General features: G+C 38.1%; 1 protein-coding gene across 1 annotated transcript; it reads left to right on the forward strand.

The window, feature by feature from the left end:
• The first annotated feature begins 7,305 nt into the window (after positions 1-7,305).
• LOC140142095 (scavenger receptor cysteine-rich type 1 protein M160-like) lies at positions 7,306-16,168 on the forward strand. The gene is made up of 8 exons (XM_072164052.1): positions 7,306-7,685; positions 9,245-9,600; positions 10,256-10,633; positions 11,241-11,636; positions 11,864-12,061; positions 12,891-13,076; positions 14,945-15,283; positions 15,804-16,168. Exons 2-8 carry the CDS (start codon positions 9,249-9,251, stop codon positions 15,902-15,904), a joined length of 1,950 nt encoding a protein of 649 aa, XP_072020153.1. The 5' UTR covers positions 7,306-7,685; positions 9,245-9,248; the 3' UTR covers positions 15,905-16,168.
• Positions 16,169-18,081: the final 1,913 nt, after the last annotated feature.

Consider the following 18,081-nt stretch of genomic DNA (forward strand, 5'->3'; position numbering starts at 1 on the left):
GAAGGGGACATTCCCCCTCCCATAGTTATAGTTTTCTCCCCCCCCCCCAATTTCCCCCCTACCCCCACTTTTGAGGCAAAACCACAAAAATACGTAAATTTCCACTTTTCGCACCCCCGAAAAAAATTCCTCCCCCCCATGCCCCCCCCCCCGACAAAAATTCCTGGTGGCGCCACTGCTTACCAAGGTTGCGTTTGGTTTTATCCAACTGTATATAAATCCTGAAAGCTCTGGTTAAGTTGGCTTTGGTATTAGTATGATTATGTTATGCAGAATATAATCAAAAGTCTACCCGAAGTATTCCGTCTACCTCATTATCTTCACCTTGATTATTATTCAAATTTAGTTTCAAGTTGAGTTAAGGGCTGGGGTATGAACGTTTGGACAGTATTTATTTTGGGACATTAGAGCACATCAGACATATCGAATTGCATTCTGAATACGAAGCATGTCTTTCTGATATCAAATAATTTTCATTTTTGAAAATCACAATATAATACAAATTTTATGACAAATTATAAAAATTTGATATTTTTCTAATTTTTGATATATAACAGTCATCGAAGTAAATTATATAAATCTAATGATATATTCTTAAAGTGTATGTAGCAGGGAGGAAAAGCCGACGGTCAATTGAAAATTTTGACCTTTCATATTGAAGATATGGATTTTTTTCCCAAAAATACCTGATTTTTTTTTTTTTGTTTTTGGAAAAAAATTCCATATCTTCAATACGAAAGGTCAAAATTTTCAATTGATCGTCGGCTTTTCATCCTACCTACATACACTTTAAGTATAAATCATCAGATTTATAAAGTTTACTTCAAGTACTGTTAAATATCAAAAATATCCATTTTAATGATTTGCCATAAAATGTGTATTAAATTGCGAATTTCAAAAATCAAAATATTTGATATCAGAATGACATTCTTCGTATTCAGAATGCAATTCGATATGTCTGATGCGCTCTAATGTCCCAAAATAAATACTGTCCAAACGTTCATACCCCAGCCCTTAAGGAATCGGATTGCAACTTTTGTGTAGTTTTTTTTTTTGTGGGACATGAGAGCACATCAGACCGTACCGGATTGCATTCTGACTCCAATCTATTCACAATAACGGAGGGGGCACTATAAGATTTTGGTCATTACACGTTGGTGCTTTACAAGAAAAAAAAGTCATGGTTATTTGGAGATTCATCCTTCTACTCTTAATTGATTATAATGTGTTTTCCCTGTGAGAGTTCCATGTATGAGATATTTGTGCTTGAAATTACCTATATTTCCATTGAATCTGATGTGTTATAGAGAATTAGTGGTATTGACCCGTCTGAGGGCGACACGTTTGCTTTTCAGAATGAACAAACAATTCCCAGAGGATAGTCAGTACCGAAGTACCGTAAAAACTCGATAGTTAGCATTTGTGCTTACTATCGAGCGCTTTTGAAAACATGAAATTGTACCAAAGTCCGGCGCTTTACTAACTGAGCTAATGGGTTTGAGACACACTGGTTTACTTGTTCGTATATAACAATGTGTATCGATGATTTGTTCAAAACCCTTTACACTTTTTTGGATGGGGCTCTTCATGTTTGCATGTTTTAAAAGCGCTCGATAGTAAGCACATATGCTAACTATTGAGTTTTTACGGTAGGTGTTTGTCATAATATTAATCTGGAGGTTACTGATCAGTACTCGAATATTATTGAACAAATTGGTTATTATGCTTATAACAATTAATTTATTGATGTTCAGTGGGTTATGCATTTATCCTGTCAATTATACGATTGTCGTATTTTTATAATGTTGTATTTTATCAATATGTATATAAATTTTACCTTGTTATGTATAAAGTTTAATATTGTCTATGCTATACAGTTAACTGATCCCAACCTTTTATAATCCATAGAATTCATGTATGACTATTAAGAAATAAATGCACAAATAGCTACTCATACAAAGAAGAAATGTTGTTTATCATAATTCATTAGTTATCATAAAGGCGTCACAAAATCCTTTTAGGCCAATCAAATTAAAACATCACCCACCACTAATTGCAACAGAATCTATTTTGCATGCATCCATCTTCCAAAAGCTAACATAAAAACATATCAAAAGTCCCCAAAAATCCAAGTAGTGGAACAGTGCCTAATTTGCATAAATCCAAAATGGCCGCTTATGTAATGGGTGAAATTTCAATTTGGTCAAATCTTGCTAAAAAATACCAATATATTCTTCTCATTCAGAAAAAGTATAGTTTGACCTATCTCCGATGTACATTTCTTGAGTTATAGGGGAAAAGGTCAAGTGTCAAAATTTGGACTCCACAGGGGGGGGGGGCAAAAAATATAAATTCTCCGATTTTGATTTTTTTTAAATGTTCTCATATTGTTCCGCATTTAATAAAAAGAATAATTTGCCATAATTATCTCAGGTGGTTTGTAATACCCTGGTAACATGACAAAGAAGATCAAATTCAATAGAGCCGTATTGACCTTGACCTATTTTGTGATGTATGTTACCTATGTAACAAAACGTCCAAAACTATGCAACCTCATTTTTATTTATTTTTGCCAAAGGAACAATTTGTGACCAGTTGCACTCAAATTGGAGCATATTTCCATTGTAAACGACTGACTGTGGACCCAAAATTGGACCTTTTTCCCTTTTTGCCTATAACTCAAGAACTGTATGTCGGAGGCTGGTCAAACTATACTCTTCATGTATCCTTATGATGAAAGCAAGACATTGGTATGGTTTTTAACAAGATTTGACCAACTTTGAAATTTCTCCCCCTGCATAAGCCGGCACTTTTGGATTTATTCAAATTACGCGCTGTTCCACTACTTGGACGTTTGGGTACTTTTGATTTTTTCTTTAATTATACTTTTCTGACAAGAATGGTGATTAAATGGTTTCTGTTGCAATTAGTGGTGGGTTTAGCTCTGATTTTCCTTAATTCGATTGACCTATCTTTACTGAGGCCCGATTTGTACACAATCCAATGGGGCTAGCTGTGGTGTGTGACCATAATTATAACCAACAGCAATTTTGGATTGACCTAGTATTCGCCATAATGATATGTACGGTGCAGTGTGCAGTAATTACTTCGAGAGCTGAAAGCAAAAGAGACGGAGCGGAGTAGGAATATGTAAGCAGCAAAATATTGTACTCTTATAAATCCGAAGAACGATGCCGAGAATAATATATATCGTATGTGTCTTGTCTACCATAGCTCTGGTACATTACATATCTGCAGGTAAAAACAGTTGTTTTCTTTCTTTTTGCACGGAAATGTTTTATTATTTTATCATTTCTCTTTGCTCGAGGAGAGGGATGGATAAGGAATAAGGGTCATGTGACGGGTTGGGATTGGAGTATTTTTGACAGGTCGGAGGTATGTACATCCCGGATGCCGCAGTACACTCGACTTTCAACAAATAAAACCCTTTAAAAGGTTAGTGCTTGTGCCAAAGGGGTAACTTGTAAGGTATAATTGTTGCATTTTAAATATTATTAATTTGAAGATATTAGTATTAGTTAAAGTATGAATGAATGTTAAAATTTGGAGGCATATGGGGTCCCGAGGGTTAGGTTAATTGTGGTAACGGCTATGGGCTCTATGAGGTTTATCTGTCCATTATGTTAAGATGGGCTATTCCCCGGGCTATTCTAGTTGAAATCCATACACCCCCTATGGAAGACATTAACGTAAAATCCCACACAGGGGGTGTAGATTTTATTCTCCGATAAGAACAAGATATCGCCAGCTATGTCATAAAATGTGTATTATATCGCGAATTTTAAAAGAATCAAAATTATTTGATATGAGAAGGACATTCTTCGTATTCAGAATGCAATTCGGTATGTCTAATGTGCTCTCATGTCCCACAAAAATACTGTCCAAACGCTCATATCCCACCCCTTAAGCATATTGAAATCCCCACATTCGTACAAAACATTAGCACTCGTAACAGCCCAAATAGTACAGCAGCTTTAGCAATTGAAACAGCAGAATTGACATGCACCTTAAGAGGTTGGCTGGTTTATTTAAAGATGCTAACCCACAGGCCTTATAAGCAAAAATCACCAGCATAGATCTCGGGTTCAATGTGAAATATAAAACGAAAATGTGCGCCGCTGGCGAAATCTTGTTCTTAATTGGAGAATATTTTATCCCGATTTTCTTCTTCTGCATTGAGCGATGTAAAAGATAAGTGGTCAAATAGACTTGCAGGGCGGGGTTGCAGAATGCAATTCGATATGTCTAATATGCTCTCGTGTGAGTCGTGTCCTTTATAAAACATACAAACGTTGATATCCGATTCCTTGAGCCATATTTAGTATTTTTTAACTAACTGCAATATATCACTGAATCCTTACCTGAGCAATAGATATGAATTTTATATATCCAAAACTACAGCAATGATGAAAAATAGTGTACGGTATCACTTCTTACCGCTTTTCTTTTACGTCGCTTCGATGCAGAAGAAGAAAGTCGGGATAAATTATTCTCTGATTAATAACAAGATATCGCCAGCGGCGCAATTTTTCCTTTTGTATTTCACATTGAACATGTTGAACCCGAGATCTTTGCTGGTGATTTTTGCTTATAAGGCCTGTGGGTTAGCATCTTTAAATAAACCAGCCAACCTCTTAAGGTGCATGTCAATTCAGCTGCTTCAATTGCTTGAAGCTGCTGTACTATTGAACAAATACAAGTTTCATGGTTTTGTACCCGATTTCAATATGGTTAAGGAATCGGATAGCAACGTTTTCTTTTTCTTTTTGATTACTTGATATCAGAAGGACATTCCTCGTATTCAAAATGAAAATAGAAGAATTTTAAGGGAAGGGGTATGAACGTTTGGACAGTATTTATTGTGGGGCATTAGAGCATCAGACATATCGAATTGCATTCTGAATACGAAGAATGTCCTTCTGATATCAAATAATTTTGATTTTTGAAATTCGCAATGTAATACACATTTTATGGCAAATCATTAAAATTGATATTTTTGATATTTAACAGTACTCGAAGTAAACTTTATAAATCTGATGAATTATACTTAACGTGTATGTAGGTGGGATGAAAAGCCGACGATCAATTGAAAATTTTGACCTTTCGTATTGAAAATATGGATTTTTTCCCAAAACACCAAAAAAAATTAGGTCTTTTTGGGAAAAAAATCCATATTTTCAATATTGAAGGTCAAAATTTTCAATTGATCGTCGGCTTTTCCTTCCAGCTACATACACTTTAAGAATATATCATTAGATTTATACAATTTACTTCGAGGACTGTTATATATCAAAAAAATTGAAAAATATCAAATTTTTGTAATTTGTCATAAAATTTGTATTATATTGTGATTTTCAAAAAATGAAAATTATTTGATATCAGAAAGACATACTTCGTATTCAGAATGCAATTCGATACGTCTGAGGTGCTTTCATGTCCCACAAAAAATACTGTCGAAACGCTCAAAACGCTCATTCTAGATCCCTTAAGGTGCATGTCAATTCAGCTGCTTCAATTGCTTGAAGCTGCTGTACTATTGAACAAATACAAGTTTCATGGTTTTGTACCCGATTTCAATATGGTTAAGGAATCGGATAGCAACGTTTGCACCGGTTTTTTTCTTCTTCTTTTTGATTATTTGATATCAGAAGGACATTCCTCGTATTCAAAATGCAATTCGACATGTCTGATGTGCTTTAAAAGTCATAAAAAATACGTGAAAACGTCGCTATCCGAGCTCTTAGCAATGGAAATAGAAGAATTTTAATGAATTAGATTTTGGCCATCAAGTTTGTGAAGTCATAAAAGATTCACCTTTTTTTACAACTTACTTTTGAATTAAGATGTCATTTGCGAGTTTTCAAAAGTACATAACATAAAATCGTGGTTCATTTACCTAAAATGGCAGATTTAAGGGGACTGAATTTGATTTTTGTGGGGCAAAATTTCTGAATTTAAGCAAAATTATTCTAATATTATCAAATTTATTGAGGTTTGAGGCGATTTTACTGAACCGAAATACTAATAAGTGATCGTTAGAACTGAAATGCACCTATGATCTACCAGTTTTGAAAGTAGGAGGAGCTTTAATTAAAAAAAAAAAAAAAAAGTGGCACGCACTCAGAAAATTTGAATGGTCCAAATGTTATAAACTTACTGCACAAAAAGAAACAGCTTTATTGGACAACCAGGAATCCGCACAGTTGTTTCTGTACCGTAAGTTTATAACATTTGACCCCAGGGGGGGCCATTCAAACTTTCTGAGTACGTACAACTTTAAGAACCCTATTTTAAGCTCCTCCCCAAAGTTCAAAAACTTTTAGTATTTCAGCTGTGATGCATGAATGCCAGTTGCTAACGAAGCTTAACATGTTTAAGAAATATCACCTCAAACCCTTATAAATTTGATAATAACAGAACCATGTTGCATAAAGTCCGGAATTGTGTCCCTCACAAAGCTCATATTCAGCCTCCTAGTTAATCCGCCATTTTAGGCTAATTCGCTACATGATGAGCACCATAATGTAAACATATGGAAAGCACATTTTCTATCAAACAATTATTTTACACCATCTCCCGACACACCCTTATTAACAATTAGCCCGTGCGGTCTATGCAGATTCCGTCCAGACCAGTCTTGGAATTTTGCAAAAATATTCCATATTAATGTCAAGTCTGTATAAGATAAAGTACTGCAAATTCTTCATCATTGCCGAATTGAGACAATTTGACAGTAATTTAATGCAGAAATAATCGAAAAATGTGTATATATTTGGGTCTCGTTCTCATCTAATCAAATGTTTTACGTATATATTTTCAGAATTTCAACATCCATATCCAATTCAAAATCATACCCTGCTCACCTGATAGGTGAACTATTTTTTGTACAGAAATTTCTAATTTTATCTTCACTTTTAGCAACAGGGCAATTAGGCTAGGACTTTTTTTACATTAATATGTTCATGTCTAACATTTACATTATTATTGCAAACACAGGCTTTACTCTCATGTTGACGATACGTTTACAGTATAAAGTAGAGACTAACAAACAAACTCGTATTATATTCAGCGAGGTTTCTCAAGTCAGAAAATGCCTTTAATCGTTTAATTTTTTATGTTATATTAATTACATACAGTTCGTCTTGTCAACGGACAGGTCCAAGACAGGGACGTTTTGAAACAAACAATGGCACAGAGTTTTAATCAAGAGTTCCATGTACTATTCATTTTGTATTCTACATTAATTACAGAACCAGTTCGTCTTGTCAACGGGACAGGTCCCAGTGAAGGACGCCTAGAAGTTTACCAAGGTTATTGGACCGGGGAGCACCCGAAACGCCAATGGCATGGTAAATGGGGAACAGTTAATGTGAAATCTCCATCCTCCATCGTGCGTCAACCCCCAAGAACATTAGAAGCCCAGGTGATATGTCAACAACTTGGATATCCTGGTCGTGCCGTTCTTACAAATTCTGGAGTGTTTGGTCCAGGATCAGATAAAGATCCGATTCATTACTTTCCGCTTTATTGTGGTTTTATGGACAACGATGGGAAAAGACCAACACACACTGATGAATGTGAATGCGACACTTCTGCTGACAAACATCTTGCATATGACAGATACTGGAAAGATCATACTCTGGATATAGGGATCGTCTGCAATGGTAAGATTATCTGTGTCTGTCGTCGTCAGCAGGCCCCATATCACATGGGAATTAACAGGATAATTGCTGTAAATTACAGTAACTTTGATTATGCTAAATTGTGACCGATCACAATTGCTCTTGTTACATTTTGATAAATCACGGCAAATTGAGGTACATTTTACAGAATTGGTGCAAATTTTGATCAATTTTTAAAATCGCCAAAAATCACCAACAAATCTGCTAAGTAAGCTTAAAATCTACAAAAATGCTGGAAATCACAGTATATTGACTAAAATTATGCTAAATTGTCACCGATCACTACGAATCGTGCTAAATGTTCATAAACCACAGCAAATCTTTAAATAATTTGCCTAAAACGGAGGTGAAAATAAGTAGAGCCTAAAATAGTGCTTAATTGAGCTGTCCATAAATGTAACGTGTCATGTTAAAAGGAGACACTTTGGGGCAGGATCGTAAATGGAGAAATAGCCAAAAACTCGGCCCAGGGGTGATTTTTTCACAATTTGGGTTTGTTGCGAATTTGTGATATTATTAATATTAAAAATATTGTCTGATTGTTTCAGACCGGAATATAACTGGCATCTTGTATTTTTGAGACATTTTTCAAGGTAATTCGTACTTTCAACATTGTCAATAATATTTTTAAAGGCCGATATCTCAATTTCCAATTTTATAATACCATAACTTACGAACTCAATATCTTCGCTTAGGAATGCCCGATTTCATTGGGGAAAACGGCGCCACGTTGTGGAGCAAAATATCTCTACATTTAAGATATGTAAAAGTCTCAAAATTAATAACCTGCTCAAAAGTGTCACCTTTTGATATGATACGTCACAAATGGTTCTAAGAAGAATCAAATAGTGTTCTGGAAAGGCTAGAAATAACCATTTTGGAATTCTTGAGTGTTCTACATGATTGTACACATGATACACGACAATCGAGAGCCTTTTTCTAAAGAATGTATAGTTTGATCACCTCGTAATCAACGCGAATTGTTAGGCTTTTACCACAACGCCGAAAAGTAGACCCATGCTAAGAGTGATATAAGTTGTACCTGTCTGGTCTATATTGTGCATGTTAAAGAAAATAGACAACGTATAGGACTTACATGAATAATTTGTAATACTTCTGGCGAGATGTCACGAGACAATTCTGGAAATACATAATATTAATATTAATCCGCGATGTTATAAGGCCCACCGATTACGAGCTGATCAAACTATAGCTTCCTGTAGTCTATGGTGTAGTCTTTAATGAAAGACAGAGATGCGGAAAAGACTAGTTCGCGTTTAACATCAGGGCAAAGGCGTGCCGTGATTGGTTGTCGACCTGCGCAGTACGGCATTTTCTGTCTAGTTGTCAGAATTTCAGACGCGAACTAGTCTTTTTATCTCCGTCTTTCATTATAGTATAGTAGGTGGGTGTGTCAAGACTGGCTGTGAATTAATAGATGAGTGTCAGTTCATACATGTCATAATTATAAATCCATCTCAGGAGATCCTGAAACAAGGAATATCCACTAATGTTGATAATTATTTTGTTTCTTAAAACAGTAACATGGCCGCCTCTTTTCGACTTGCTGGTGGGTCAGGACCTCACGAGGGACGTCTGGAAGTGTTCTTCAAAGACAAATGGGGATCCATTTGTTTGAAACAGATTCATCAGGATCTAACACATTCATGGGAATATCTGCGCTCTGCAAAAGACATCTGTCGGACATTTGGATACAACAGTGGAAGCATGTTACCAACTAATGCGACGAACTTTGGATCCTCACAAGGACCGATATGGATAACAAACATCATCTGTCCCTTCACAAAATATTATGAACTTCAGGATTGCGTACACCAATGGGGAAATGACGGTTTATATTGTGATCACAGCGATGATATAGCCATAATCTGCAATAGTATGTACAACTATTAAACGTTATAACAGGAGGGGAATATAGTTTTTAAAAAAGAAGGGAACTAGGTAGTGAAGTGAAGTAAAGAGACGAGAAGAGACGAGGCGAGACGAGAAGAGAAGAGACGAGGCGAGACGAGAAGAGACGAGAAGAGAAGAGAAGAGACAAGAAGAGAAGAGAAGAAACGAGACGAGACGAGAAGAGAAGAGAAGAGACGAGACGAGAAGGGAAACGAGACGAATGAATGAAAGGAGAAGAGACGAGACGATACGAGAAGAGACGAGAAGAAGAGAGGAGAAGAGAAGAGACGAGACGTGAAGAGACGAGAAGAGACGAGAAGGGAAGAGAAGAGACGAGAAGGGAAGAAACGAGACGAGAAGAGACGAGAATAACTAAATATCCTAGGAAAATCAATCTATACATTTCCTAAATCTATTAATTTTATACTCTGTACTAATTTGACAATAAATTCAAGTAATAACAAGTATTTTGAAGCGCATGTCACCATACATCTAAAATTAAATGTAACAAAAATTATTAAGAAAAAGAATACCATTGTGCATTTTAGGCGATTCTCAGGACCCCTAACAGGAAACAAGCCTTACAATAGTACTTATCGTAACCCAATCATTTTATTTGGTACATTTTTCATTATCAGCTTCTGATCCAATAATTACTACTATCCGACTTGTCGGTGGGGCAGGACCACATGAAGGAAGAGTTGAAGTACAACGCAACGGGAAATGGGGACGCCTCGGCAGCATCTCTACATACTGGGAGTCAAAACCCTTCCCGGACGGAGTGGACAGTCACTTTTCGGCTTCAGTAATCTGCCAACAGTTGGGTTACAACAACGTCGGTGCGTACGAAACAGCACCCGATGTTTTCGGACCGGGAACGGGAGGTGTTTATGATCTCTTGAGATTCTGTGATGGCGACCACGATTATCCTTGCGTGTACGATCACACATTTCATACGGAAGAAGAAGTTCTACAAAATAAGCATGGTGATTTTGGTATTGGACTCGTGTGTGATGGTATGTCTTTTGTTTCAAGTTGTGCATTATTTATAGTCTATTTTTAAAAGGTCCGTTTTAAGAATAGGGTATAACCGGCACCCCTTAAGATTTTCACCCTGCATACTTGAACGCTTTTAAAATTTCAAAATAATCCCATTAGTTACACGGTCGTCAAAGGAAAAATCTCTGAATTAAGTAAATTCATGCCGCACACCACCTCAGTCCCCCATTTTTTTTCTTAACACTGTCTGCAACATGTGCTCCCACAGTGGTGTGTGTGCTCCGTTGAATGCATCTTATTCAACAACATCAATCTGTTAAAAGAATAGCCATATATGCTTATGAACCTGGGGCTTGAGCTTTGTTTGTTTGTTTGTTTGTTTGTTTGTTTGTTTTTGTTTTATTTCTTCTTTGACCTAGGACACTCAAAAAATGTCTACATGTAGCAGGAAAAATGGATGTTTTCGACTTATTTTTGCAGAATTTTCTGACCCGTGGGGGTATACCACCTCGGGTACCCCCACAATGGGTCATCAACAAATGTTCATTTTGTCACCCCCTCCCCCATGTTGAAAATCTTCCCAAGTCACTGATAACTATTGTGTCCATCCAATGTTTTTTGTAGTTAAATCAACACCAGAAGCAAGGTTAGTCGGCGGACCCACTCCTAGTGAAGGACGTTTGGAAATGAAGTTCAGAGACGAATGGGGCAGCATATGTGATAAAAGGATCCATACAGTTTTTGATGAGCCTAGAGAACTAGCTATGTACAAGAAGGGAGAAATCACATCAATATGTAAGCTCCTTGGGTACAGTGGACGGACAGGCAATACTACAACAACACAATATGGCAATGGAGATTTACAGAGACGATGGTTTTATTCTGGATCATGTTTACGCGGGCCCTACGATCAGGTGTATTGGAGCCATTTGGGGAAGATGACGATATGTGCAAGGGACTACTTTGGAGATGTACCTGACTACAATGATGACTGCGCTGCTGCGGGGATTGCTTGTGACGGTACTTACTTATTTGTGGCCCCTCTGTTATTCCTTGGAAAAATAAATGCTGATGGAGTCGTAGGCACGAAAACAAAGATAAATATAATTTTATATTTAATCAAATAATTTTTGGGTTTGCCTTCAATTCACTCACACGTGTATCAAATTTGATATAAAATACAGTGACTTCAGCACTTTGACGTCTTATTGGCTGATTTTATCTATTTTCTAATCAAACTTGCACAGGCTCTACATCAGCTGTCCCTATACGACTAGTGGGTGGATCAGGACCATACGAAGGCCGACTAGAGGTGTTCAATGCTGGGGAGTGGGGTACGGTATGTGTGGAGGATTTCAAGTCATGGGGACAGGCAGAGGCTGATGCAGTGTGTCATCAACTTGGTTATCATCCGGGATCACAAGACAGAGAATTTCGTTTCATAGGTAAACACCCATTTTCTGCTTTAAAAGTGTTAAAAACACATCACCAATATAGGTGTATTCGGGCACACTGTGTCCAATTGAAGAAATCGACCGCAAATATACCGTAAACATTCGCCTAATGGCGCACCTGGGCTCCTTTACAATGGGGTAAATTTCATGTACAAATAGAGAAAGGGTAGCTGCCCTTATTTTCTGGTGGGATTTTTATGGGAGGGCACTTTTAGTTTGTGTCAAAAATTCCAGTTTATGTCAAGGGAGCCCGTAGCGCAATTAGGGGAACATTTACGGTATAATGTTAAAACACGCTTAGGTGACGAAAAAAAACCTGTTCTATAGACGGACGGACATTTCAAAAAGAGTCAGTCGTTTTTTTTTTATTCTAGAGGCTAAAATTTCACTAAAATCTGAAAATTCTGAAAAAAAAATCTGAAGATTTAAAATGTTTAGCCAAATTTGATAAATTTTGGCCCCGGTTGCTTTAACATAATTTGGGTCGGTCGGGCCCGTGGACATGTGGAACAGCTTTATCAATTGAACTTACTTTATCAATTTAAAACCTCGGTTTATCAACTCCAAATTTGAGAAACCACGGTTTTTGATCAAGTAACCAGGTTTTTCGACTGCTTTCTCGATCAAAAAATTGTGATTTTTCGATTAGGATTGCACATTTGGCTCGAGAAACAAATTGTTTGCAGTGCAAAGTCCTTGTTGGCTTGGTCGCTACCCGCGAATGGGAAGTCGCGCGACGCACTTCCTGGGTTATAGTATAAGAATGGTTTATAGCCATCATACAATGTTCACGATAGATCATGTTGCTTTCTTTTTATAGGGGTTCACAAAGGAACAACAGCAAAGTTATTTGGAGAGTCATCTCAGAATAAAATATGGTTAGATGACGTGCAGTGCACACCAGATGATACAGACTCTCGTATGATATTGAAGGATTGCAAACACAGTGAATGGGGAGGAAGTGGGCTTTGCGATCATTCGAACGATGTTGGAGTCGTATGTGGAAGTAAGTGACAAGAATTGTAAATTTTGACTCGTTCGCTCTTTGAAAATATGCACCTTAGAACTTTAGTCAAAATCCTTCATAACATAAAAAACACATGTCATGTCAAAACAAAAACCACGTGTCCCATGCTTACTTACACAATGGTGGCCCTAAAACCGGGCCCTAAAAAGAGCTGTTCGTGATTAGGAGTTGTGGAAGATTGTTGACATAGTAACAGCACCAAGAAAGTAAAATTTCCAAAAACAACCGCAGCAACCTTTGAAATAAGTCGTTCAATAGTAGATTTATTTAGTATAGAAGAAGCGAGTAGAGTGCGAAGCCTGACTGCGAAGGCAAGTCACTGTACTTGACAAAGACGCCGAAGCCGCGACCAGAGGGTGAACACAGTGAAGCCTGGTATTGAGAGCGGATACTCCTACACAATATTGGTGGTTCGCGGGTAATAGCTGGAAATATGAGTTTCCAAATTCTTAAGGTGGGAATCACAAACTAGATTGTGATATAAGCTACACTCACGAAAACCTGAGAAATATTTGAAAATTTCCAAACATTCTCGTAAATTGGTGCATATAATCATGATAATGAATAGAAGATGGTAATTTGTGATTGGATCTAATGTAAAGAATGAAACAGAAATGAAGTTCCTTTGTATGAAGTTCTTCTAAACGTTGAAATATGTCTCAACCTAGCTTTAGTCCGACACGCCGCTAGTCCGACACTCCGCTAGTCCGACACGCCGCTAGTCCGAATCTGAAATGCACTGCACCAGTCCGACACGCCGCTAGTCCGAAGTTTAAAATACACTCTGCCAGTCCGACACGCCGCTAGTCCGAAATTGAAAACCACTGCGCTAGTCCGAAATTGAAAACCACTGCGTTAGTCCGAATCTGGAAAACACCCTTCAGTCCGACACGGCGCTGGTCCGAATCTAAAAACACTGCGCTAGTCCGAAACTGAAACCCATCGCGCTAGTCGAATTTGAAAACACTAAGCTGGTCCGAATTTGAATTGGGAAACACTGCGCTAGTCAGATATTCGGACTAGCGCAGTGTTTTTCAGATTCGGACTAGCGCAGTGTTTTTCAAATTCGGACTAGCGCCGTGGTTTTCAGTTTCGGACTAGCGCAGTGTCGGACTGAAGAAGTGTTTTCCAAATTCGGATTAGCGCAGTGTATTTCGGATTCGGACTAGCGGCGTGTCGGACTGAAAACTGTGTTTTCAAATTCGGACTAGCGGCGTGTCGGATTGTTGCAGTGGTTTTCATTTTCGGACTAGCGCATGCTTTTTTCGGACTAACGCCGTGCTTTTCATTTTCGGACTGACGCACCTCTATAGGGAATTTGTGTTGTCGTACTAGCGGCGTGTCGGACTAGCAGCGTGTCGGACTAGCGGCGTGTCGGACTGAGCCAGTGGCGGATTTAGAGGGGGGCGCACCCGGCGCGCGCCCCCTCTATTTTTTGCAGATCGGCGCCTGTGTATTTTGCACTGCGGCGCCTGACTTTGTTGTGTGGGCGCCGAGCCGCAGCAGCGGCGGTGGTGGCTCGCGCGGCGCCCCCTCTATTGAAAATTCCTGGATCCGCCCCTGTGAGCGGTGCACCCCACTCAGATTAGTATTATTAAAACGCAATGATTTCATTGGATTTATACAGTAATTATTACTGGGATTACAAGGAGTATGCCATCAGACATGGCAAGTTGTAAAGATGAGGTCAAAAGTGGGTCGGACTTCATCAGGACTGACTGAACACAATGCCACTCCTGGCGAAAGTTTGACCATAGTCTTTGACACCATTTTAACTGTTTTATTCCCATCGTGGAAGCCTCTTTACTTAAGTATCTAAACGCTTATAACTATTTACACACCTACAGCTATTTCTCCATATTCTCCCTATATCGCCTTGGTTGGGGGAAATGGACCAAATGAAGGCCGACTTGAAATCAACTTTCGGAAAGAATGGGGCACAGTGTGTTTCAATGAGGAGTTTGATTATGGGAAACTACCCGAAATCGTATGCAAGCAGATTGGTCTTGCTGGCTACGGTACAGCAACTTTGACGCGGAAATTTGGAGCTGGTGAGGGTCGTATATGGTTCGAAAACCTCTCGTGTAATGGCACTGAAAATAATATAGATACCTGTAGACATCCAGCTTGGGGTACATCACAATGTGATCATACTATGGACATTGGCATCATATGTGCAAGTGACGGTAAGTACATGAAGAGCTTATTTCCAAACCATGTTAAGTCCACACCCACTCGTTTTTCATTTACTTGTGTGATACAATCACAATTACTTTGACAAGTTTGACATTAGCAACAATGAGTTGTACCATCAACAACCATGCTTAACAATATGCAGACTATTGTTCTTATTTGGGAACCAAAGGCCTCACACAGTATTGTTACTGTGTATCTAACCACTGTTTGCTTTGTAATGGTGCATCCAACTGAAATTATATACTATACCTATACATGTATAGCATCACAAACCATGTGTTTGTGGACTTAACATGGTTTGGAACCAAGCTCTTCATATAATAAATATGCATTTGGAGTTTAAAGAGTTGATTTGGGTTTAAAGTGGGTGTGATGAGGAGCAAGGGTATCTGGAAATTTTCATTTTCTAAATAAGTATTCAAAATTATAATTCATATCAAATACCACTAACAAAAAGCTGCACATTTTAATTTGACTAATTTTCATATTATTGTATCTTTACTTCTTCAGCGTTTCCGGCATCATCTGCAATAAGCCAGAGACCTTGTAGGCTTGGTATAGCAATTGGTTTAATGGTGGTTATATGGTTACGGTTATCATCTTCCGGATAATACAAAATACCTCAAAAGTCTGAAGCCGTAACGTTTTTGAATCAAGATAATGCATCTACCTCAAATATCGGAAGCCGCAGCGGTTTTTACTTAACGTGTCGGAAGCCGCAAGGATTTTCACAAGCAGGATAATTACCTTTGTACCTCAAATGTCGGTAGCTGCAGCGGTTTTCACCTAAAGTGTCGAAAGCCGCAAGGATTTTCACAAGCAGGATAATTACCTATGTACCTCAAATGTCGGTAGCTGCAGCGGTTTTCACCGAAAGTGTCGAAAGCCGCAAGGATTTTCACAAGCAGGATAATTACCTTTGTACCTCAAATGTCGGTAGCTGCAGCGGTTTTCACCTAAAATGTCGGAAGCCGCAAGCATTTCACAAGCAGGATTAATACCTTTGTACCTCAAATGTCGGAAGCTGCAGCGGTTTTCACCTAAAGTGTCGGAAGCCACGTGGATTTTCACAAGCAGGATGATTACCTTTGTACCTCAAATGTTGGAAGCCGCAACGGTTTTCATCTCCAGACAGGGCCGGATTTACCATTGGGCTAAATGGGTCCGGGCCCAGGGCTCCCAAATTTTTCGGCCAAAATATGGTAAAATTGCAAATGTATTCGCGCTTCGCGCGCACTTACCTGTTATAAAGCCATATCCTGCTTCAATTTGGGCTAAATAGTCTAAAATTGAAACTTTGGTAAAATATATGCTGGTCCTCTCTCATTTTGGCCTGGCGCAGAGCCCCCCAAAAGGTAAATCCAGCCCTAAACAGGAATTAGAAAAATACCTTTATAACTCTAATGTCAGAAGCTGCAACGGTTTTCACCATTAATCAGGATAATGCTTTTATATTAGAATACTGAATCCTGAGTTGAAATGTTTATATACTGTATGTATTACAATTGATTTAGTTGACATAATCTAATAATATAATCTATATTTTGTATCTGCTACTCCATATACTGGTATTATAAGGTCATAAGTATAACGTAACGTATAAGACCGTTCACTGCCGGCCTTATGACCTTTCGGACGACTGGAACGACTGGAACAACTCCTCCAAACACATAACAGTCCATCAGCATGGCATTTTGGTTGGTATCAAATGAGGTGAATAATGCTTCAAGTGTTTGTTGGTAAGGTATCCGACCCTAGTGTTGGAAAATATGTGATAGCATTGCAGCAGTCGTAGTTTTTTGTTCCGCAGGAACTATAGTTCCAGATTGATCAAAACACCCAGTACCAGTTCTCGTCATATCCTGTTTGTAAAACTTACTTCAAGCGTGAATTATATGTGTGAGAAAGAGACTGTTAAGAGGTAAAATGCTGTCTCTTGTACACTAGGTTGTCAAATAGTTGCTTGGTTTAATAGTCATGAAAGTGCATGGAGGCCAGGAGATGTAGCCGAGACAATTACCTCTGTTTAGCATGTAACAAGGCATCTCATTGGTCCTGCTGTTTTACATCACAATTGCCGAGTTCTCAGTTCACTGACTCGTATCTGTATTAATGTTACTGGATCTTGGGATGTGACAGCAAAGTAATGACAGAAATACAATACTCTCATACCCAAAGCCAACATACATTTTTTACTATTTAAATTTGATAACTTTGCCTTGCAGAGATTCGGCTCAATTTATAAACTGGCAATGATTTATGTGTACTTACTTTCACGCACTTGCCCTATTAAAATGAATAGTGAGTGCACTGCCCTTTCACTTAGTTGGTTTCATCATGGAAGTACAACACAAGTTTGTAAGTAGATTTTGTATTCATGATATACATGATGGTTTAAAGTATAACATTATTTCCCTGGGCATCATTTAAACCATGATATATCAAACCTTGTCAAAAGTGTTTCATTAACACCGTTCACTATAAGATAATTCATGAAATTTCCACATGATTTCAAGTCTTCCACAGAATTATATCTAATTGGCCCAGCCAGTTTGAGACATATTGGATTACACCAAATTTGGCCAATAAGTTCAAAATGTCATTGCCCCAACTGGACCAAGTACGTTGTCATAGCAACTAATGGATTTTACAACTTGTTTTGTTAAGGTTTTAGACCTTTTTAGCATACTAGTATTACGCGAGTGCACCGGTCCCATGCAAGCCATTTAACAACTGCTTTATTATGTGTGTCTACACCCCATGCAAGTAGTTCGACTATTCAGATTAT

This window comes from Amphiura filiformis, chromosome 20 (genome assembly GCF_039555335.1).
Source record: "Amphiura filiformis chromosome 20, Afil_fr2py, whole genome shotgun sequence".
NCBI lineage: Eukaryota > Metazoa > Echinodermata > Ophiuroidea > Amphilepidida > Amphiuridae > Amphiura > Amphiura filiformis.